Source organism: Pieris brassicae, chromosome 2 (assembly GCF_905147105.1).
Source record: "Pieris brassicae chromosome 2, ilPieBrab1.1, whole genome shotgun sequence".
NCBI lineage: Eukaryota > Metazoa > Arthropoda > Insecta > Lepidoptera > Pieridae > Pieris > Pieris brassicae.
In genome coordinates, this window is record NC_059666.1 from 6283670 (window position 1) to 6308678 (window position 25009).

General features: G+C 34.9%; 1 protein-coding gene across 1 annotated transcript in view; it reads right to left on the reverse strand.

Annotated features, from left to right (window-relative positions):
* Positions 1 to 16436: 16436 nt before the first annotated feature.
* Positions 16437 to 25009, reverse strand: part of LOC123720397 (T-cell leukemia homeobox protein 2-like) — a 28787-nt gene continuing 20214 nt past the window's right edge. The window contains exon 3 of the mRNA XM_045676987.1: positions 16437 to 16943. Coding sequence (XP_045532943.1) covers positions 16658 to 16943 — 286 coding nt within the window. The 3' untranslated portion in view covers positions 16437 to 16657. The remainder of the gene's footprint in view (positions 16944 to 25009) is intronic.

Consider the following 25009-nt stretch of genomic DNA (forward strand, 5'->3'; position numbering starts at 1 on the left):
CCACTGGTCATTAAATGGATGCGAAAGTGACGGTACCTTAAACGTTCCTTAAAAGTGCTACTATAATCGATAAATTGCAGTAAATCTGCTCACGTAATACTTGAACGGCCCCTAATTAGATTTACAAATGATCAGATAGAGAAATCTGAGGCCCAGACTTAAAATAGTTGTATACGCTATACTACTACTATCTTCTATAAGGAATCGTATTCATTTATTATACATCATAAATAAAATCCATTTAATCTAATGAACCATTTTATTGCCAAGTTTTAATAAGGGTGATGAGGAACCCATGTTAAGCTTAAGTAATTAAATATAATTGAAAGATCAGTATATCAGTCCAAATTTAATCCATTTTTTTATTTTTATGTATAACAAGGGTAAACGAACAGGAACCTCTAACACCTTTTAAGAATTGCTACGCTCTTTTCTTGAAGGAGGTCTACATAGTGGTTTTCACTGCAACAAACGCTCAGTTGTCAAATGATGTCGAGGTGAGACTCAGCTGCAGGAATCAATCCAGAAATGTACTTATTAAACTTATGAAAAATATTTTATAAGTGAAGAATATTTGCAATTACTGAGGGGTTGCTGTGTCGGCCTACTGGCTTTAGCTTGCGACTCTCAATCCCTGACTTCGTCGATTCCCTGGCTAAACACAAATGGAATTTATATGCGCATATAACAGTCGCTGGTACGGTGAAGGAAAACATCGCGAGGAAACCCGCATACCTAAGACCCAAAATGTTGACGGTGTATGTCACGCATAGGCTAAAAAACAAATGAAAAACAGATACAAAAATCTGAATCCCAGACTTAAAACGTTGCTGGGCTCGTTTATATACTCATACGAGGTTAAGTTTACATTCCATAAAAGTTCGTAGCCCGCCATTTTGAAAGCTATCATGAAATAAATATATTAATGTTATATCAGGATGTTTAAATTTCGAACGGATATCAAATTATTACCAAAAAGTTTCAAAACAGTAGCGAGACTAAAAAATTATCTCGTATAAATGAAGTTTTATTTAAAAACTACTTTTAGTGCGAGCAAACCGCATTCAATATAATAAAATTGATCACCGTCAGATGAGGCAAATGTAATTATCGTTTAATCGGCGCGTGCCATTAAATTTACCATCGCTGTAATTCAATTACTCTGTATAATCAATTTGTTTTCGTTGTGCCTATGGCTCAGTAGGTATTAATCGGCTATTGGAACATTTTAAACTGTATACACCCTGATTGTAAATCATGCTATTTGTAATTCTTACCAATTGTATTTTTAACGCATTATAAGTACTACAACGCTATTATGATCGGCCATTATAGAGTCTGCACTTCCGCCATTTTGAATAAAAATATATACTGTTTCATATTGTCAACGGTACAACATTTCTGCTTTCAGCTGTACGAATTGATACGGCTTTTAGCAATGATAAGGATTTAGATCTTTTGTCTTTTGTTTTATTTATCTCCTGTTTATGTTAAATAATGTGTTATTATTATTATGTTTGGTATAGTGCTTATTAGCTCAGGATCGATTTATAATCCTGGTGCACACGAGCCTAAGCCAAGAGAGCACAGGTTTAATGAATATTACCTACTGCTGGTAATGGCTATGAAAATTTTCTTCTTAGAACAGGGGGCGAAGGTGCAGGAGGATTTCGTGATACCGCCGCCCATGGACACTCTCAATACCATAGGGCTCGCGAGTGCGTTGCCGGCCTTTTAAATAAATGGATCTTGGGGGAGAGATAAGTGACACTGTTTTGGGATTATCTTGTCATTTTTTTCACTAAAACTTCAATCCGTTCTCATCAACTATTACGCTGTTGGTAGCTTAGTTATTCGCCTCAGCCAAGCATTTAGAAAATATGAACTTATAATTGTTCTATAGTCTACCACCAAGCGCCCCTTTTTAATTCGTCAAACAAGCCCAGATAACGTCCCCTAACTCAATTATAACACAATATCGTACCCTCATTGTACCAATGAGAATATGAAAACACTTTGTGGCTTAGTACGCTATCAAAGATGAGTTTTATTGTTTTTATTTGTAATTTCATATGTAGGCACGCTTCAGCGTCTCCACAAAACCCCAGATGTGTACCAATATACTTTATATCGTGTGCAAGGCTTTCCCTTATGAAGAAGTTGGTATCAAATTAAAGATCGATGACAAGTGTCGGGCACAAGGCTAATCACCTAGTTGTCTATGAAATAAAAATAATTTAATAAAAATATAGGTTTATACCGCCACTGAATTATTATTAACAGCATTTCATTGTTTCTTAACGAAACAACAAAGTAACCTACATAGCCACTGGGGCCTTCGGGTCAGTGTTTAGACTGATCGGAGATTCTCTAGCAGGAGGAAGAGCAGCGCCATCCTTGCTCCACAGTCACGTATAACGTCCACACTCGATGTCTAAAGAAATAAGAATGGTTTAGTTTAAGTATACACTGAGCCAGTATGTTTCCATAACAATTAATTCATTTTTTGCGTTACCAAAGACTGTATCATATGAGTTGTAGTCTCGGACGCCATTCGCCAAGACCGTCTGAAATGGAAGGACCAGCAATTAATCAAAGGTCGACCAATGAATAGATGAACGTATGAACCGAAGAAAGTATGAACTTTGTTTCTCAATTTGCTTTAAAGGTATATAAGAATATTTATAACGGAAACGTTAAACACAATTTTGACGCGCCTTACGAACAATGACTTCTGTATGTAAAATCCTACACTTTTTGACGTAGGAAAGTCAGACGCAGGGCCGAGTCTCGTTTCTGAATTAAAAAAAAAACCAAAACAAACTTGCAACGCCTTCAGTAGTCATAAATCTATAGTGAAATTGTGCTTTAGATTCAAACATTTTGATGTCTTGTTTTTCAACCAGATTATTTGACATATAAAAAACAAACAATAAAACAATCTGTTACAGAAACAAACAAAACAATTGCGCAACCACTTGTGACTGTAGTAGTCATGTGTGGCAGTGGATATTATTTTGCTAGGGTTGCCAAATGAAATTAAATATCAAATGAATATCCGTCAACAAGTTTCTTTTTAATTCATTTATAACTTCGGTTATAAGTCCTTTAGTCGCGTCAACGAGAATGTTATTAAAAAAAAAGATTCTAATGATTAAAGATTCTATGAGAGTATCAAGATGATTACTGTCGAACCATAATAACGTAACAATGTTGTTAACATACATTTTCTATTTCCTTTCGCGCGACTTTAATTTACAAAAATCATTAGCAATACAAATTAAAATAAACTCTATAACATACAATAAAAACTAGATTTTATCAGCCCTATGTAAGTGTATAAGGGGTGTGATAAAATTATATTACAATGACTATTCACCCCTGTTGTAACCCATCTGATCGTTTGATGCATTAATATAATAGGACCGAATTAAATATTAATCTATTTATTTTGTCATTAAGATAAAAATCGTTATATTGTATTGAATTTAAGTGGAACATTGCATTTCGTTAAATCTATGGTCATGTAGTGAGTGACACCTAATTGACTACAAATCACTGCGATGACGTCACATCCTGAAACGCGCTAAGTTATTCCGCCCGCTAAGGATATACAACTTCTCGACCTTATCCACTGGGGCAAGGGGATCCTACCCGACAAGTCTGATCTCTAACCGGACCCTTTAAGCCGGAGGAAGAGCAGCACCATCCTTGCTCCACATTCACGTATAACGTCCCCACGAGGAGGTAATAGAAATATAGCATTAAGTATTCATTGAGGTTTTCCAGGTAGCAGAGCACGTATTACACACTAGGATAGGAGCAAATGACGGGACGCCTAAAGGAAGGTATCACAGACCATGGACACCCATTTTAGTGGCTGCGTTGCCGGCCTTTGAGAGTATGCTTTATAAACAATGTAGGTCGTATCTCCCAGGGAAGACCCCCACCGCTAGTTCCACAGTTCGTTAGTTCATAAAAGAAAATGTCCAGTGAAGCGGACCGCGGTATGGATATTAAAAGTCCTAAAAAGACTAATGTCATTCTAAGTAATAAAAAATTGTAATAATTTTAAGGATTCAATAGTAAGCTTGCTGGTTATACAAGTATTGACAAAAATAAACTAACAAATGTTTTAATCGTTAAAATTTTCCGTCCCATCAATTACAAGCGAATCAAACTATGCGTGAGAAATTCAATAGACCAATTCGCAATGGGCCCATACCCCATGCCCCTAATTTATATCTCTTTTGAACAAGATGTTAGCCATTGAGTAATGTCAAGTGCGACTGCAGATTATGGGAATCACGCCTCGGTACCATATCTAAAAGAGCTTATATCACGCACAAACGTTTATTAAAAAAACAACTTCACGTCGTTAGGTTAAAGTATGTTTTGTCTTGTAATAAGTAAACGTATAAGCAGTTACTGCAATGCATGTTGTAAGGTATTTAGTTCGGTACACATAGTACTCTATTTTTAACTTTATCTCGTATAGTTAGAGTTGATTTTTTATTATAGAATAGAATCAATATCAAACAACAGTTAACACCGGTGATCCCCCGGGAGTTTAGGCCCCAAACCCCAAAGTGGGGCGGCACTTGTTAGTTTGGGAATTACAAAGTATTGGGGAGGTTTTATGAGTTAATAAAAAGTGGAAATTGGTGTGCTGTGAGAGATTCACTTTGATGGTTTTATTGTTTCCAATTTGGACCGTTCCCGTCTGTGAATGTGTAGGTATGCCAAAACATCATATTTTTTGAAGAGTAATAAACCAGTCCCGAGTTCGATTCACCGTTATTAACTTTGCTTTTGTGCACATTAAACAATTGATTTACCTACTTATGTTAAACTTATCGAATTTCGTATCACTTAATTTTGAGTATGCAGAGTAGGTTGGACCCATCAATCTTTTGACCGTGACAAGTGACGCTTAACTATAGAAATCTTTTATTATAGACAAAACTAAGAAACATAATAGCCATGAGCGTGGGAGTTTAGATAGTTTCGCGTGACGATTTACAAACATACATAATTCCTCTCTAGAGAATCAAAGGGATTAAATACCATATCAGTTGACCCCTCACATAATATTAATTCATATAAACTAAAGGCGATGTGAAGTAGTCGGGTGTCAGGTTATATTGGTCATAATTATTCGCACGGAAATTTGATATTCTTGATATGAATCAATTTTGATCTCAATTATGATTGTAGAGAGATTTGTGATGATTTTACATGAAATCACCAGAGACACTAAATAGTGTCTATTTCACTGGCCGTATTTGTATTCAGCACCTCGGACCAGAAACACAATATATTGGAGATATGTATTGTACAATAACAATAATAATGATAAATAAAATCTTGGTAAATTATATTTTTAGACATATTTAAAAAGCCAAATGGATTTAAAGTCGTATAAACAAAAGCAATTCGACAGCGGCTCTATACATCCAAGTGTTGACATCTTCTGAATATTTGAGAGCAAGACGTGGGTCAACTGTCATCTGTCAAAGTCATTTAACTTTAAATTCACTCTTTCGTAGGGGGCATAAAAGCGTTATCGAGTTGGGGCGATAATAATGGGGAAGAGAATTTTTAAATTGTACTTTAAATATTTAATGAGTGGCTGGTCTTTGTGCGTTTAAAATGGTTAAATCTAAAATTAACATTAGATTATAGTATTATCTGGAGTAATTAAAATTTTTAATCAGAAACGAACAACAAATGACGTATTTTATGAGTAGGTAGTAGTTATTTGCCGAGACTCGAGTCTCAGCGAAATAATGATTGTTTCGGTTTAGTGGGCAAACAAAGCTGATTTATCCATTAAAAGGATAAAAAAACAGAATAATGAGAAAATGTGGTAAAAATGTGCCTGATAATGTACCACGAATGAAGCTGTTTTTCATGAAATATTTAATACGGTTGGGCCGGTGACACTGCCCACGTTTGTGATGGCGGATAAGTCAAAAAGCGGATGTATTACCTATGCATCCGCTTTTTGACTTATAAGGAAGGAAGGTAAGGAATTTCTCGGAAGCCTAGTGGGAAGAAAAAGGACGGACAGGATCCCGGGGATGAATTAAAGAGAAGACGGGGAACGATAGTAAAATAGTAGCGAACATAAGACAAAGATAACATAAACTTAATTTACATTAATTATAGTAGATACTCATAAACACTATTTTTATTTTATTTTATACTCAAAATGAACTCGTTGATTTACGTACATACATACAAGGGCGTGGTAATGGCAGGTATGTATTTGAAAAATATTAATAAGTTAAAGAGATTTTCACTACGTATAAAGTGTTTGAGGTGGTTTAATACGACTGCGGTTCCGTAATGAGTCGGGATACGATCCTCGTTTGTCCTACACTGCTCTGGAATATTATGGAGAAGTCAAATGAAAATCTAAATATGACAAAATTTAGGTAAAATTGTCTATAGCCTATACACTAAGGCACTTCATTGACATTTCGTACATTATATCTATTACATTTTTATTCATTACATTCATTATTTATTCACTTATTGTATTATTTACTTAAAGTCCTATTACTTAAGCATATACCATGGGTGAAACTTTAGTTTGCGTAATAGAGAATAAAATAGTTATGAATATGTATAATACGTTCTGATGACTAGTAGTACCACTTCCTACTCCGAGGCAACTTTCTACATCCAAAATACTTCGGAAATCAAATAACTAGAATAGTTACAATAAACTTTTGTACGCAAACCTTTTAGAATGTTCCTTGGTAATTAAAACTATAAAGAATTATGAATAATGTTTGAATATAATTCGTATAATCGACTATTAATATATAGTTCACGAAAGTATTCGTTAAACTAACAAAAAGTATATACAGCTCCAGCTTGCGATTCCCGGCTGTAAACAAATGGACTTTCTTTCTACGTATGTGCGCTCGAACGGTGAAGGAGAACATCGTGAGGAAACCGACTAGCGTCAGACCCAATAATTAAATTCAATAGCGTGTGTCAGGCACAGGTGGCTGATTACTTGCCTATAAGATTGACAAAAAATCATGAAACAGATACAGAAATTCGAGGTCCTGATCTAAAAAGGTTGCCGCTGATTTATTAGGTAATTATTTATTTTAACAGTTTGTCCTGCCTTTGCAGATCAAGTTTTACGCTACGTTATAGCGTCTTATAAGACAACTGTTAGAAATAATCGCTTTAATTATAACGAAGTAATTTGTCACATCCACATGGCGTAAGCTGCATGTTTCACTCAAATTACGCCCGCGTGCTGGATTATATTTGATGCGGTGCTAATCAGTCTCACTTACCAGCTAATTGCTTTCCGCATACCTATATTACAGGTATGATACCTAAATTTCTACTGTTTTCTTCTTAGGTAAATAAATGAAAATAATGCGCTTGTTAAAGACGGTGACGTCTGTCATACCCTACCAACCCTACCTCTCAGAAGCTCAGGGCTAAATTAAAAAAAATATAGACTTTTCAACCAGTTAGTGCAACCCTTTTGGACGATATTTACTACCAAAGATAATCATTATTCTAGGTAGGTATTTTGCGATTCTTACACTACGTCATTTTTTACGTCTCCATAGTAAGTTTCCTCATGAGGTTTTCCTACAAATAGCTAGCGAAATTAGAAGCATTGGTACATAGTCGGGTCTTGATTGACTAGACTAACACTACTCTGGGGAGTGAGAACGTAAACTTAAAAAAGGAACGATTGTGCGGTCTGTTACATTGTGGATGGTCAACGGCATACTGTTCTAATACGCGTCACGCGACGTCATGCATCACGTCAGTACGTCCATTGGTCCAATCACAAAACGAAACATTTCATTCTCGCCGCCAGATTCTATACACCATCGTGGAGCCGTATAATAATAATCTAGCGGCGCTACCATCCATTACGGGATCAGACTTTAACCGTTTCTTTCATTATTATTATTTATAGGTAAGTGGGTCTGGCTTCTGTCTTTAATACATGTCATCGGTTATTGGATTTGAAACATGCCGGTTTTCTCACGATGTTCACAGACAACGGAGCAAGAGGTAATATCACCACGGCTGGATTTCGAACGCACGACCTGAGGGACGACCTATATAGATATACTTTACTATATTTTAATAACCAATCCAAACATAGCGTGACCAATTGTACATTAATCAGTGTCTCAGCCAATCTGATTGACGTGTCGTGCTCTGACGAATACACCCAAATATTTCTGTCAACGTCACTGTCATACTTATACTATGTGCATGTTATAATGGCCCGTGTGCCGTTTATTCAAGTATTTTATTATTTCTCACATATACTATAATGTTCCAGAAATTGAGAAGCTCTTAATTTTAAGTGAAAATACACATTTGAGGGGTAGTTCTTTAAAGCTGAAGACCACTCAATATAACACAAATTCCCTAAAGAACTTTCTTCCAAACCGAGTAGTGGCCGACTGGAGTAGGCTTCCGGAAAGTGTAATTAGTTCACCCACTTTGAACTCTTTTAAAAATAGGTTGGATAGTTTCTCCAAATCTCTAAATACGCGCACATCAGCTTATTAAGCTGCTAGTGTGTTTATGTACATAATAATAATAATACAAACAATATAAATGCTTTAAGTTTCAGTATTTTATTAGTAATGTAAAAAGTCTAATCGAGAGCGCGTAAAAGGTACCCTAAGGTTCGATACTAATTCATATCTCAAGCGGTAATCTCGTCTTTAAACTAGATTTTTAAGTTTGATTGACGTTCTAGAATACGGACATGAGATTTAGAACCGTCACGTTAACTAATATATTAGTTTTTGACATACGGGGAGATAATTTCTTTGTGGACTGAGTTTCTAGTGGAATCTATAGTACCTGAGGACATTTTACTTTAATTATTGATTAGCTTTATTGTAAATAGCACCCTTTACATAACTACGAAATACATATAGTTAACATAACAGAATGAATAATTAAGCAGCGCTGCAAGCGAAGATTATTCGCCCTATGACTTAACTTGACGTAATGTCACGGAACGCCTAAATGGGACAGAGGGCGTCCACAGTAAGTCTCCACTGCGTTTGGTCTTAATCCTCGTATTTCACCTTGCTTCAAGTCTTTCTACCTTTCTTTGCCTTATCTGCAATTGCCAAGTTACCCTGGGACGGCCATACTTCCGCTTTCCTTGCGGGTTCCAATCAAGCTCTTGAATGTCAATGGGATCCCTCCGGAGTGTAAGGCCTAACCTTTCCCATTTGCTTCGCTTGATCTGGTTTTTCGTCTTATGCTAATTTTTAATACTATAGAAACAGAAACTGACATTAACGTTTATGAAACAGAAAATAAATAATCACAATTAACAAAACTTAGAAAATGAATACTGATCTTGTGAAAGATGAAAGTCTGGAAGTAGATACATGACAAAACGCCAATCCAAACTAAATCAAAACTTTAGCCTCAGACGTGCCAAAATGAACTGATATGACAATAGTCCTAACACGCTACAACAATTATCGAGCGTCAAGTCTCAAGTTCGATTCCCCGCAGTTCGTTTTAGTCTAATTCGGAGTTTGTCACGCGATCATTAATTGAACGTAAAAAGATAAAGTTCTGCTAACACATGTCAATTTAAACTCGTTATTAATTAACTTGTTTTAAATACATAAATATAATTAAACCCGTGAGTTCCTTGCTCTCAGAAGAAATGCTAAGCTAAAATGGGAGCTTATAAAAATATCAGTGTATTACTTATTTGTTTTATTTATATATATTGTCACACTTTATCCCAAGGGAGCAGAGACCACGGAGCTCAACTTGTTATAGTCCTGATATACCTCTCTAGTTTAATCCACTTTCATGACATACGCCAACAGATTTTCCAGTAGCTCCTGGATTTGGTCCAGGTAAGTATGACAAGGTCCTTCCTACTTGTAAACCGCTTCCCGTTTGTTATACATGGAATCCTTGTCATTATGTCCGCTCTTTGGTTTTATAAATGAAATTATTACGAAGATTATCAGTATTTTAAATAAGTTTTTGATTGGCTTAGTTGTTAACGTAGACGGCGCACGGGTCGGGTTAGATTAAAAATAACTTCGAATTGATGACCTGCGGTCGTAGTCGTAATTTTATTTTTGAGCATTATCTCTATAAATATCCTGTTTCGACATTACAAAGTTAATTTATTTCCTTATTTTCTATAATTACAGTAACTAAATACTCGAACTGAAACAATAGAAAACTGATTAATACAAATATAAACAAAACAAGACTGCATAGAACCTAAACCTTTTTATGACAAATTATGAATACTGCAATCCTAATGAATTCATTAGGATTGCCAGTGTGAAATTAAAGGTTAGTATTGTATACAATAGTATGAAGAGGACCAAGAAACGCGTAATGGTGCTGCCCTAAGTAAATTAAAGGAACATTGTGATAATACAGTCCCTTATTACCTCTAACTTGTATGTTACCCAAGACAAACAAACATAAAATGTGTACACTCCATATAAATTCACGTGAGTATATCTAATAAATTTATTTGTAATTCGTAATCCTTTAAATAATATTTAAACTTAAAATACATAGTGAGTAATAAATAATGAATATTAACTACTTTGTATAAAGCAGATGCATCGCGTTTGTGGTGGACCAGGGCTTGTGCTTACCTGATACAAAAACATCGTAAACAGCTGAAGAGGCTAGAGCTGTGGTTATATGGAAAAAAACTTTACATTGTATAGATATGGTTCTTCTCCTTTTAGTGAGAGATAATAGATGGAGAGGCCATTACTGGAGGTCGGCTGTTAGTCGCGTTAAGCTTGTTCTGTACCAGATGCAGTAACGCTTACGTCCACTCCCTTGCCTGGATTGTATCCATTATAATTAATGTTTTATCCATATGGAATGTCACGGAGGTTATAAAATGTATTTTCTTATATCATGTTATGGTGAATGTGAGAAGAGTGGTGGATATTTTGTCGTCTGTTCTTCTAGTCCGCTTAACACCCTTGATTGAAATACTTACAGTAAGTATGTATAAATTAGATATCGTCATAGTCATCGCTGTAATTTAATATAATCCCCGATATCTTTATCTACGATTAAAGGTAAACCGAAAATACCCCTAAACGTTTCAAATGACTACAGAACCTCAAATTAGTATGAAAAAACAAAATGACAATCGTCTTCGAGTAAACGAAATCGATTTGAATGATTTCCGCCCAAACGCTCGAATTAACGACAGTTCGGTGATATACTTTATACAGGATGCTTCTAACTTTTGACTTACTAAACTGAACATAAAACGCAAAACATAAATAATTAACATTGAAAAAACCTTTATCTATTAAGGAATCAGTATCGTCTCGGACCAAAGTCCAACTAATAAATTTTACATAGAAAAAGGTATGAAGTGTTGTATGGAAGCTACCTAGTGCCTATATAAGACAGCAGAATATGTAATCATCAATCATATAACGTTTTGATTTGGCAAAAATAAAAAAAATGTAAAATTATAATAACACTATTTTCTACTTAGTGAGTTTGTAATTTTTTTAAGCAAATTTATTAAAACCCTTTGCGATACGAACAATTTATTGCGATGTAGTTCACAGTTCAAATAATCTTTAGATCATAAAGTATTAACTATCTACCAAACCAGCTTATATCTATAATTATCACCTGTGTATTTGAACCCCATGGCCCAAAAGTCTCAAAGGGAACAAAAAGCTGAAGGTACACATTTATGGTATACATAAGTAAACCTTCCTGTATAGTCCTTAGTAATCCAACATTAATGATCTGCGGTGTAAGGATAATAGTTATACGTGACTTCTGTGCCGTTATTAGGGACTTTTTTGTTACTAATGGGTTACATTCGGGACTATTTCAATTGCGGTTTTGACTTTATGAAAATAACTTTAATGGAGACAATTTTAATATTATTTACTGACTTGTAACGTTGACGTTTTTACCGAAGATCATTCTGGAACTTAAAATAAGGTATATGCTAAATTTAGGCCAGCTGTTAAATAAGCAGACTTAACTCTTGAAACGTCGTACCTTTGAGTCCCGGTTGACCATTAAACTAATTTCTTTGTCGTAGCATCGTGAAGTGCTGGTATTGGTTCCAGCATGTGTGTATGATGTGTATGTTTATGTGTTACAAAATAGCTTGACTATGAAATAATGATCTAGGAAGAGATTTAAAGCCAAGACAAATAAGGGTTGTATCGCCACTTGTTTCTTTAAATTGAAGTAGTCGAAAATTTTGATCTTAAATCAGAAGTGAACTGCTAGACCATTGTTTGGTGTGAAAAGTTAAAACAAAGAAACAAACCAGTGGTGCTACAATCTTAGCTCTGGGCCTCAGATATCTGTATCTGTTTCGTGATCATTTGTTTTTTCAAAAAAAAATTTTGATGATCAGTCTTCTGCGCCTGACACACTGACTTTTTGGGTCTAAGGCATGCCGGTATTCTGCGCCGTACGAGCGAGTGTTAAATGCGCACAAAGAAAGTACATTACTGCATAGCCCGGGTTCAAACCTAAGACTGGCAAGAAAAAAAGCTTACATCACAAGCATGTAGCAAACCGACGTCATATTTTTTTTATAGAACAGGGGACCAACTCGCAATTTTAAGTGAGCCACCCATGGACAACGGAGGGCTCGCGAGTGCGCTGCCGGCCTTTTAAGACTTTGCACACTCTTTTATTTAAGGATAATTTTATCAACTTAAATAATATTATTATAATCTCTTGTTATTATTTCTTATTTTGTCCTCATTATATATGTGTGCTACTGTGGTCAGGTGGCAGATTTTACTTGACTTTAAGTCTTATGTCCCCCGAGTAGGGCCCTGTGCCAGGTTTTTTTTAATGTAATAGCAGGCAAACGGGCAAGAGGCTCATCTGATGTGAAGCGATACCGCCGCCCATGGACACTCACATTGCCAGAAGGCTCGCAAGTGCGTTGCCGGCCTTTCAAGAATTGGTACGCCTTTTTTCTTGAAGGACCCTAAGTCGAATTGGTTCGGAAATACTTCAGTGGGCAGCTGGTTCCACATAGTGGTGGTGCGCGGCAAAAACTGCCTTAGAAAACGCTCGGTTGTGGAACGACGGACGTCGAGGTGATACGGATGGTATTTTGTATTTTGCCTTGACGTCCGATGTGAAACCCAGCTGCGGGTATTAGACCGAACAACTCTTCTGAACACTCCCCATGGTAAATGCGGTAGAAGACGCAGAGGGACCCAACATCTCTACGCAACGCCAAGGGATCAAGAAGTGATTGAAGTGAAGAAAGTGATTGGTCGTCGACGATTCGAACCGCTCTTCGTTGAATACGGTCTATTGGAAGGAGCTGGTACTGGGGAGCTCCCACCCAGAGGTGAGAACAGTATTCCATGTGGGGCCGAATTTGCGATTTATAGAGTTGCAAGCGGTGGCCCGGAGTGAAGTACCGTCTCGCCTTGCTGAGCACACCAAGCTTTTTGGAGGCTAATTTAGCCTTCCCATCCAAATGACCGCCAAACTGGACGTTATTCGATATGTCAACGCCCAATATTCCGATGTTAGCTGAGGCTTTAAGGAGAGTGCCTTCAAAGAGGGGAGTAGCGACAAAGGGAGTTTTTTTTGCGGAAAACGCGCATACTTGTGTCTTCTTGGGGTTAAATTGGACTAGATTTAGTCTACCCCAGTCCGAGACTCCACGTAAAAGAGTTTCGACTTCAGACACAAGTTTGTTCCGGCACTCATCAACAACAGCCCGAGAAATACCTGCTCGGCCCGAGTAAAAAGTATCCCCAGTGCTGTCGTCCGCATAGCAATGAAGGTTGCTAAGTTGCAACATATCATTAATATGCAGAATAAACAGGGTCGGGGATAGGACACAGCCTTGTGGGACACCAGCATTGACGGGTTTAAGGTCGGAGCATGCTCCGTCGATGACGACCTTAATGCTCCGATCAGCGAGAAAGCTAGAAATCCAGTTGCATAATTTCTCGGGGAGCCCATAGGCTGGAAGCTTCGAGAGCAGTGCTCTATGCCACACCCGATCGAAGGCTTGCGCTATGTCCAAACTTACCGCCAGCGCCTCCCCCTTGGACTCAATTGCCTCTGCCCACCTATGTGTAAGGTATACAAGGAGGTCACCAGCTGAGCGACCACGACGAAAGCCGTACTGAGAATCGCTAATCAGCTGGCTGCCCTCTAGATACCTCAAGAGCTGGCCGTTAATAATGGTTTCCATTATTTTGGAGAGGTTTAGTTTAGGGTTTGCATTTTTTTTGCTGCTCAGAAATAAATCTGCGTTAATCTGACATCCCGATATTGTCCGTTCGGCATTTGACAGGCATTATAGAGAGGTTAACTGAAGCGTTAAACGATATACTTTTAATTTCTAGGATGCTTTAAATAAGATAAATGAGACCCAAGACACATACTTGCTTTAAAGAACTCGCGAGGAATAAGATGCAAAAATGTATCCACACGAGGTTTATATACCTTTTGCATTATTTTTCTAGTATTGTGTTTTATTAACATAACTTTTACACATTTAAAGAAAACACTTTTTCGAACGGAACGCCTATGTATTATTATAAACTTATAATTTGTTTTTCTACCTTAGAAGATCTGGGTTTGGGAATATCTGTTTTTCTAATAGGCAATAAACCGTTGACAATTTTGAGTTTAATATAGAGTTTTCTCACGATCTTTACCTTCATTGGTGAGTTTTAAACGGACCCATAGACATTAAGTACATTGGTGCACATCCGCGGTGAAAAAAAATTAAAATCTGAGGCAGTACAACAGATTTCTGTCCGTTATCATTTATTTTGTCAAACAGGCAAGAATAATCAGCTTCCTGCGCCGTCGACAATTTAAACACAGCCGGAGTTCTAACCTACCTCAGGGATATAATAATTCTGCCACAATTCTAAAATTGTATATACTCGCGCGTTACAACTAATCTCGCATAGGGAAATTCACCTTCTAAGATCGTTTCAGTTAATTAATGGAATTTAATTGTCTGACATTGTTTGTATAATTGTAAACGTGTAAATTATGCCCTATCTACACGAATCAACTTATTGCCTGTACGCTTACACGTTGCCAGAACGGTGCAGGCAAGCATTGTAGTATAAGTTAGCTTGTTGGTGGGCAGGATCAGGCTTTGGGCTACCAATATCAGAAGTAACCGCTCAGCCTGGTCCCTAAGAGTTTATATTGGTTATACCCATCGTTGAAAGTGTTAGAAATAAAAGAATTAAATATATTTAGTAATTTAATTTAAAATTAGTGCTCCAAATATACACAGGCATTTCTACAATTTTCATGTCTATGTTATACAATAGCTAACTAAAAGAACACATTTAAAACTATTACATTATATTATATACATTTGTCTTTTAATATTTATAATTCTCATACCGAATATGAATTTTTTACACTTTCTGAACCGTGTGGAAGGGTTTTTTTCAGTTATCTGTGGAATGTTTAGTTTCTTGACGTTCATGTTTGATGCCATAATAGAAGGTAAAGTTTAAAAGATGAGATTGAGCGTGAGGATGATATTAAGGTTTAGTTTTCGTTTCTTAAATATTTTAGGAGGTTAAAGTTATATTTACTGAAAAAGCTTTATTTCATGTACGCAAAATATAGTATTTGGAATATTAAGTAAAGATCTTTTTATTTATTTACAGCCCAAACATGGCAAAATTTCAACAAGAAATATTATAAAACTGTTATATAATTAAGCCACCTTTACAAAATCCATAGAAGACCTTTTGCTATCTATTAATCCTATCGATGACATGAAGAGGTACATACCACTTAAATATAAGATAGAAGTTATATTGAGAACCATACGTTAGAATTTGTATACAAACGAAAAATCTTTTTGCTTCTATCAGTTTTGTTTGAATAATATTTTATTGATTACATATTTAACTAATTGAATTTTTGAAAAAATCTAAGCAGGTATCGGAATCTAGTTAATTAATTCATATAAAACGAATTTAAATACTGTAAAATTTTACTTTATAATCTATATAATACATTAATATTATGTTATTTACAATTTCAATATCAAACTTTCATTGATTATGTAGGATTGTATTATCTAATAACTATAATAATACTGTTTTCGTAATATACACATTTATATAGTATAAAATTTCACTAAATACGGTAGAGCCGTTTCTACGCACTAGCTTTTAAGGAATACTAAGTACTAAGGCTATTTACACATTTTTACAAGAATACATATTATTCAAATTAATAAAAATTATATCATTTAAAGCAGATCTTATATCTAAATAAGTATATAAATTATATTATAATGTTATAGTACATATATTTTATAATCACCATTACAGCAATTGTGTTGTTTGTGGGCTACAATTTAGCGAGATTGTACCAAATTGGTTTGATCATTTCATAATGGGGCAAACATTTCATCACTAGCCTACTAAGACTGACAATGATATTAAGCGTATGAATTTAGAGTCGGCCATTTTATAAAAAGGAACAAATCTACCATAGTTCGTAAATAGAGCATGACACGAATTACGTAATACATCATGAAAGTATCATAGAATAAAACCTCTTTACATAGAATGAAAAAATAAACTTTTTTGAATTTGGAACGAATTCAGCAAATCGGTGACGCAACAGGCGGTGGATGCGCTGATGGCGCTGTATTAGGAGGGTTTATAAAAGAGCCATGGTTCCCGGCCCATGGCTGTAAATTCTGTAATGCGCTTAACGCTGTATTGGACGCAGGAGGTGCGGTGTTCTGTTGATAATGAAGCGCTGACAGCGATGCACCAGGTGGTGGTTCGGGGATGTAACCCTTGCTTAGCGCTTCAGCTTGAAGTGAAAGCATTAAGCGGTTAGCTGCTTGACGTTCCGCTTCACGCTCTTCAGCTGTTTGGCGTCTGAAAAAGAAAATACACAAATTGTAGCTTGCTAACATTTTTTAAATAAACATCGATCACGGCATTTAAACTGATGTCTTCGGAATAAAGGATAGAAATAGGAACAGATTTATTATGTAGAATAGGATAAATAGGATACGACGCTGTATAAATAAAGGAACAATTTCAATTCAAAATTATAAACATGTGTATTTTGTAAACATCAAATACATTTTTATACATTATTAAGAGATGTTCAATGAACAAAGGATGAAAATCTTAAAGCCGCTTTTAGCGTTAAATGGAGTAACGTTCATTAACTGAAAGTGGTGTCAAGTGCATCTGTAAAGTTGGAGACCCCACTTAACATAATACAGAAGCCTGAATTATTTATAAACCCGTTGGATTTGTCGCTCGATTAGCGTGGAGCCCGTTGACATTTTACTTAGAAATAAAATTCAAATTAAACTTTTTATTTGCGTTTTATTAGCGGCTAGTATCTCTGTTTCACTCTCTTGTCTATAAGATCTTGTGTAGCTCGTCTATACGTACTCTTAATACAAACTATTTCAATCGATAAAAAAATGTAATGTCAAAATGATAATTATGTTAAAAAAAATATTTCTTATTAAAAATTGCAATTGATATACATTAACATGATGTCGTGTCAACATCGGATGAACAGTAAAATAACATACAATATTAAACTATTTTCAGAATAACGTTTATGTATGTAAAGTTTGAGACATGACATGTCTGTGATCATTTTTAGCCAGTCCCAAAAAATATTTGTTTCACCAAAATCAAACCCTGCAGAACAAGGATGTTACGTGTCAGCGATTTCGGTATTCAGAATTGTAGCTGTTATTTTCCACAAACGACACTGGCAACCCTAGAGCAGTTAATACCCGATGATACTAATTGACATAATTCAAGTCGTACTCTTGAAGTATTAGAACCAAACCCTTTGAGTTGACTTTAATAAATGATTAAGTTTATATTACTAACCCACGGTTACCGTTTAATGCGTCCATAGCAAAATGTAGCAAGGTCCACGCTTTTTATAGCCTAAATATCAAGATAAATGCTTAATACGAACTTAGTTACGATAGTTAAAAAGGTTTTGGTAGTATTGATATTGTTGACAACCCTTAGGCTGTATGCCCTCCATTATGCTTTTCATACAATTTGTATGTATGTACAGATCATGAACTATATTGCTTCGGCTTCTGTTTAATTACAAATAAGTATATATAAATATATATATATATATATATATATATATATATGTATATATATATATATATATACTTATATTACGTTCTACATAGTTTTTTTAATGTAATAGGAGGCAAAGGGGCATGGCTCATCTGATGTTAAGTGATACATATGAACACCACGGGCTGCGGCTTCTGGCAATGTGCCGCCGCAATGCTTGCAAGTGCGTTGCCGGCCTTTTTAGTTATAAATGTTATGTAACATTACATATTTGTATAGAAACTGGATTTGATGCACAAATACGCTTAATTTCGTTTAGGTTGAATTGATAATTATATTTAGCAAATAACGATAATTGACATTAAAAATTATATTGATAGTAACCTGTATATGGCTTCAGTAAGCGTTATGAAAAATCTTGTAAATAATCAATAAATTATGGAGGAGTTCATAATGCAAAATATTGATTTATATGCGTCAACCATGTGACATAAAACTTGACGTTACGAGTACAATGATCGTACGTTGTTGAAACTTGTGCGACGCCATCTTGCATAAAAAGAGTTTTGGCGGTTTATTAAAATTATCAATGTTTAATTAAAGCCAATACTAAAAAAATAATTGTATAGGTTACTATAATATTGATAGACTAAAAGGGTTTTTTAAATCTTGACAGATAGCCAAAAAATTATTTCGTCTCTTATAATTATTGATAATTGAAGGAAGATTATATACGGCCTCCAGATCCTTAACACTCTAATAAAAGTAAATAAAACATTAACGAATATTAACTACAAAATCCTACATAAATATTATGACCATTTCAGCAGTGGTTGTTAAAAAGGTTATATATATTTAAATGTATTACTTGCATAAACCAATATTTCGGCAATAATTCATTACTTAAACAGGAATTAAGATATTATAACTGTTAATGGCATGGTCGTCTAATGGATATAGCATTCATATTTATTCAATTAGCGGACATAGTTCACACGCGTCGATAATTAATTTAACAAATGTCATCGTATTTTAATTATAAAATCGTAGTTTCTAAACGAAGACTCTTTTCGATTTGAATTTTTAATCTTAAATTATAAATAAGTAGTAATCTTCAATAACGCAATCTCCTGTTTTACTCACAGAAAATGAAGATAAAATATTAGAAAACCTGGGGGTTTGCGGGAAATAATTAATTAATTTCTCTAAGCTCTCAGGAAATGAACATTTTAGTTTCAATAATCAGTCGCAGCGCAACGCAATCGTAGTGTACTCCTCTAATCCTCGTATATGTATATATGCAATGCTAAAATGTGTTTGCGCATCTGCACAAAAGTGACAGTGACAGTTGACAACCTCAAAGGGATTATAGTCACTAAAACTGTGCACTACGATTACCAAAAAAATTCAGAGCTCAAATGTAAGTTATAACCTTTCTCTTCTCTCTTCTGCTTCAGATAAATTCTTAAGATAGCTTTGAGGTTGTTCTAGATAAAATTATATTGAAAATCATAGTATTAGATAGCTAGAATATATCCCGCGCAAGCGCCTACATTAGTAACGATCAAGGCATATACATAAACTCCTGTATCGCACTAATTAAGATAGCTCCTTACAGAGTGGTCCACATTCATTTGCATAGCAAAACCAGTTAATGCAATAATAGCATTTATTACATACGTATTAGGTTTATTATTCATTGAAGGTAATGTTAATTATAAATAACGCTTTTAGTATGATATCGCACGTTGTCGAATGACCTAAGTGACTCAATTAGGTTTATCGTAATCATGGAAATCGGATTAATGAAAGTGATTTTTTAAGCAATAAAGTTAATTGAATTGGATTCGATTTTTAAAATACGTAATATTTTGAGTGAGGGTAATAGTAAATGTCAGCTGTTTTATGTTTTGAATTTTTTATTATTATGTGTAATCGTAAACGTTTTACCAAGAACCAATTGACAATATTCTTTTTTAACGTGTTTAATAAGGATTGTTTCTTATGCACATTCCTAAAATCAATACAGAAATTAATCGTTTTTTGCTATATTTTTATTGATACTTTGCACGAATACTTTATAATAAAACAAATGTTAACACATGTTTATAACAGTTTGAATTTACACAATATTTAATTATCACACTGCATCAACAATGAAATGAAATATTACATTGTTGGACTGATGGACCTGGATAGCTCAGCTCGGGCTGTTAACTAGCACGAAGAGGTCTCTTTCAAGTGTCGGATCTCGACTTGGGCCGTTGCGGGGTGGTCAATCGCCTGACGGGCAAGACAAAAGCTCACTGGATTGAGCGAAGTACGAATTTCCCGATGAACGCAGTTTTACCCTGATCTGATTTTGATTTTGCCTTGCTGCGCGGGTGGCTTTTAGTTTGTTATTAGCTATCATGATTGGATCATTCATGTTTCATTATCGGACGTCAAGGCTTAATACAAAATACCATCCGTATCACCTCGACGTCCGTCGTTCCACAACTGAGCGTTTTCTAAGGCAGTTTTTGCCGCGCACCACCACTATGTGGAACCAGCTGCCCACTGAAGTATTTCCGAACCAATTCGACTTAGGGTCCTTCAAGAAAAGAGCGTACCAATTCTTGAAAGGCCGGCAACGCACTTGCGAGCCTTCTGGAAATGTGAGTGTCCATGGGCCGCGGTATTGCTTAACATCAGGTGAGCCTCTTGCCTGTTGCGTTTGCCTGCTATTATATTAAAAAAATGATTGGATCATCCGGATCCGTTAAGATGCGTCGAGCATTCTGCGGGCCTTTTTTGTCCGCTAAGTACTTTGTCCACCAACACCAGACTTGTCCATTGATAGGTTTTTGTTTACTTAGTCTAGAAATAAACTATTATAGGTCAAATTTATTTAAAATAAAATTCCCTGAACTAAAATAAACCAAATAAAAACGCTTAGGTATTTGCCAACCCTGATATTAAAAAAAATCAATGGCGCCACAACCTTTATAGGTCTGGTTCTACCTCAGATTTCTGTATCTGTTTCATGATCATTTGTTAATAGAATAGGCAAGTAGGTGATCAACCTTCTGTGCCTGACGCACGCCGTCGACTTTTTGGGGCTAGGACTAGCCGGTTTCCTCACGATGTTTTCCTTCACCGTTCGAGCTAATGTTAACATAGAAATAAAATCCATTGGCACAGCCGGGGATCGAACCCAGGAATGAGAATCGCATGCTGAAGCCACTAGGCCGACACTGATATTAAACGACCGTTTATTTCTTAAGAAATTCATCAAAATAGATACCTACAAATAACTTCTTAATATAAGTTAAGATAGGCTTAGGGGGTTTTCAATTAGGGGTGGCAATAAATTACAAACTTTAAAGCGAGTGAATTTACGCCAAATTCATTCCCCTGTCAGGTTCAATTAACTAATTAGTATAGAGTTCTCATGTACATATACGCATAGTAATCTCTAAGAGGGACTGATGAGAACAATTGTTAAGCTATAAACATTTTACGACCAAAAGACCAGAATTTGACGGTTAAAAACCTTTTAATTACGTAAATCTTGTATGTGACCGTGACGTGACGTGAACATTGTCGGCCTTCAGCGATTCTCATCCCTGCGGATGTAGCTTCGAATCCCCGATTTAAACGAATGGACTTTCTGTCTACTGTAGCGACAAGAGTCGGCGTGTCAGGCACGGAAGACTGATCCGTTACTTGCCTATTAGAAAAAATAAATGATCACGTAATATATAAAAATCTGAATCCCAGACCTAAGAGGTTGTAGCGCAAGATGTTTAACGAAATTGAAGTAACCATTTAGTTATGTGTTTTATGCTAGTTCATTAAAGTATACCAATTTATTTGGTTTACCCAAGCACGGATTAAAGTTATACTTGAATTCGTTATGTATGTTTGTGTGTTACACATAAACGCATGCATTAAAATTGAATGTTATATCAATAAAAGATTTGTTAAAGGTATAGTCATGCAGAAGGCAGCCAATGTTAATTGTTAATGAATGATTGAACAAAGCGCTAAGTCTATTATCAGGGAGAACTTTATTATAACGGCAAATGAACGAACTAGTGTTGTTATAGCGCTATCGATACTTTCACAAACCATGTTTTACTCTACTATATTTTACTCTATTATGGAATTTATACATGTGGTATCCTACGAACTGAGAGAAACGTTGAAATGAGATGTTTTAAACGTAATAATAATTTATTGAATGTCGTGATACTCATATTTTAGTCTTCAAAACTAGTTTAATAATGATATAGGTGTAAATGATAAAAAATAGGTAGATACTTAGGCATATTCTTAAATTATTACTTTTTTTTAATTTAAAAAGCTATTTAACGCAACAGGCAAAGTTATTATTGTATAAACGAACTTGTCTATTGCCTATTGTAACACTTTATTTGAATTTTTAGTTAAAGTTCATTACTTTATATTAAAGATGCCGAAATCAGTCGTGCAAAAACACTAAATACGATTTTTGTCCTTTATCGATGAAATCGGCCATCACTAGCCAGTTGGGTAAACCACTTTAAGCCGCCGCCTTTATAATTAGATAACGCAAAGTACAATGAAACTTTCCTTAAATAAGCCAAACGCTGCGGCTGGCAATTACGAATTTCATCCTGATTATTTTACAAGCAGTTTAGAATTAATTTTATGGGGATTTTAAGGGGTTTTGTGAATATTCTTTTGAATTATGTTTGCCACTTTACATTTGACATTTAGGGTATTCGAGTAAAAACATCTCGTACTCAAACAGTGTTTTCATGCCTAATTAAAAATAGAAAATACCTACACTTAGGCATCATTTTTAACGCTAATGCGACAGACATATTATTGTTGTATTAATAAATTTCTCTATTGCGTAAAAATGACGTGTGATGTAACACTTTATTTAAATTTTATATTAAACTAGATGATCCGGCAAATGTCGTTTTGCCATGTATGTTATTTCCAGGAAAGATCTTTTATCTACTATAATAAAAATGATCGTTTGAGGGGTGACAATTAAGGGTTGTATGTATTTTGGTATGATATATCATAAAAAAATAAAACCAAAAACGTTTTGTCAAAAAAATAAATAAATAAATTAAATAGATAGTAGCCGATTCTCAGACTTACTAATATGCAAAAAACATCATAAGCATCGGTCGAGCCGTTTAGAAGGAGTATGGGAACAAACATTGTGACACGAGAATTTTATATATATAGATTATAAATTCACCAGTCAAACACCCGTCAATTCTTCTTATCACTGCCTCTTAAACTAGTTTTTTTTTAATTCTTATACAGACTAAATTATAACATTTCAATGACAATTTTGTCTAGCATCAACGGCTCGTATTTGGCACAGAATACTTATCATATCTATGAAACAGATGCAGAAATCTAGCTACAACACATAGCAAATTGGGTTGTTCTGTGCTTAACAGGCGTCTATAATAAAGTTTTCGATTCATACATGGAAAGATAACCCACCACAGTCTAGCAGAACGCATTCAGAGTAAAGAAGATTAACAGATGCTTCATGATTTCTTCTCTGCTATTTATTGAAATTACTACGGCCACATGTTTACATTACATAATAAATACATATGAAAAATATAAAATATTGCGATATAGTACCCTAGAGACGGAAAACTAAGAAGAGGCCGACAACGCAAAAGTTGGGAGGACGAACTCAATCTCACAGCAGGCTTCAACTGGAGAAGAATCGCAAAAGGGTTGATATCAATGGAAAGGGTTAGAGGAGGCCTTATAGATAACAGATCATAGTGTTTCGGAATATAAAGGCGATATTATTATTATAAATACATAACTCCTATCAGCGTGTAGTTATTCCTACTGTATTTTATATTACACGCAGTCTGTACTGTAAAATATGTTGTATAAACTTGGTGTAGCATTAAGAGGAATTAGCCATTTATTATGTATTTATATCTACACTCATAGTAAAACATATTGCAATGAAAAACCAATAAAATATCGTTTCTTGATGTATTTGCAGCCGTCAAAACAATACAATAAATCCAAAGAACACTTTAAAACTTCCGAGATGAATCTTAAAAACCTTATAAATAATGTATGAGGTGAATGTATAATGAACTTTTCTGTTCAAGCACTCGCAATTCAGAAGTTTTCATAATATCTGTTTTATTTAGATGATTTAATACTTTAGCCGGATGTTTTTGTACTTAAAAGTAACTTTATTTTTTCTATTCTTACTTTTTACTTTATACTAAATCAAAATACGTTTATTGAGTTTAGATGCGTCTTAGCGCATGCTTCTGAATGTCAAAAACGTAAAGGAAAATGTCATAAATCACAACGTCATTAAAGGTACATAATATATATAAACGGTATATAATAAATTTCTAAGTGAAGTGCTTGGTTTCAACAAGAAATTGACTATATATCGGTACTAGTATAATAGGAAAAAAGGTAATAATTATCTATATATATAGTAAATTTGGCAATATCTATTTAAGTTTCTATACAGGCTATTTATATATTAATCTATCTATCTCAGTGATTCCCAAAGTGGTCTATATCGACCCCTAGGAGACAACCTGCAAGGGGTCTACGCCAGCAAAAAAAAATTTGGGGGTCCATGAAATGAAAATGGGGGTAGATAGATAGATCCACGACAGTGGATCTCAACACATAAACTGATAGTACCTATTTACATACATCATACTATCTTATAATATTATCAGGTTCATTCTTCTCACTAAAAATATAGACTTATTGCTTATGTTATTTTATGTTTATTTAATGTTACGTATATTTTACATAACAGATACAAAATTTTATTTTGAGTAGTTTTAATTTAAATTTAATTAATAAGTGTA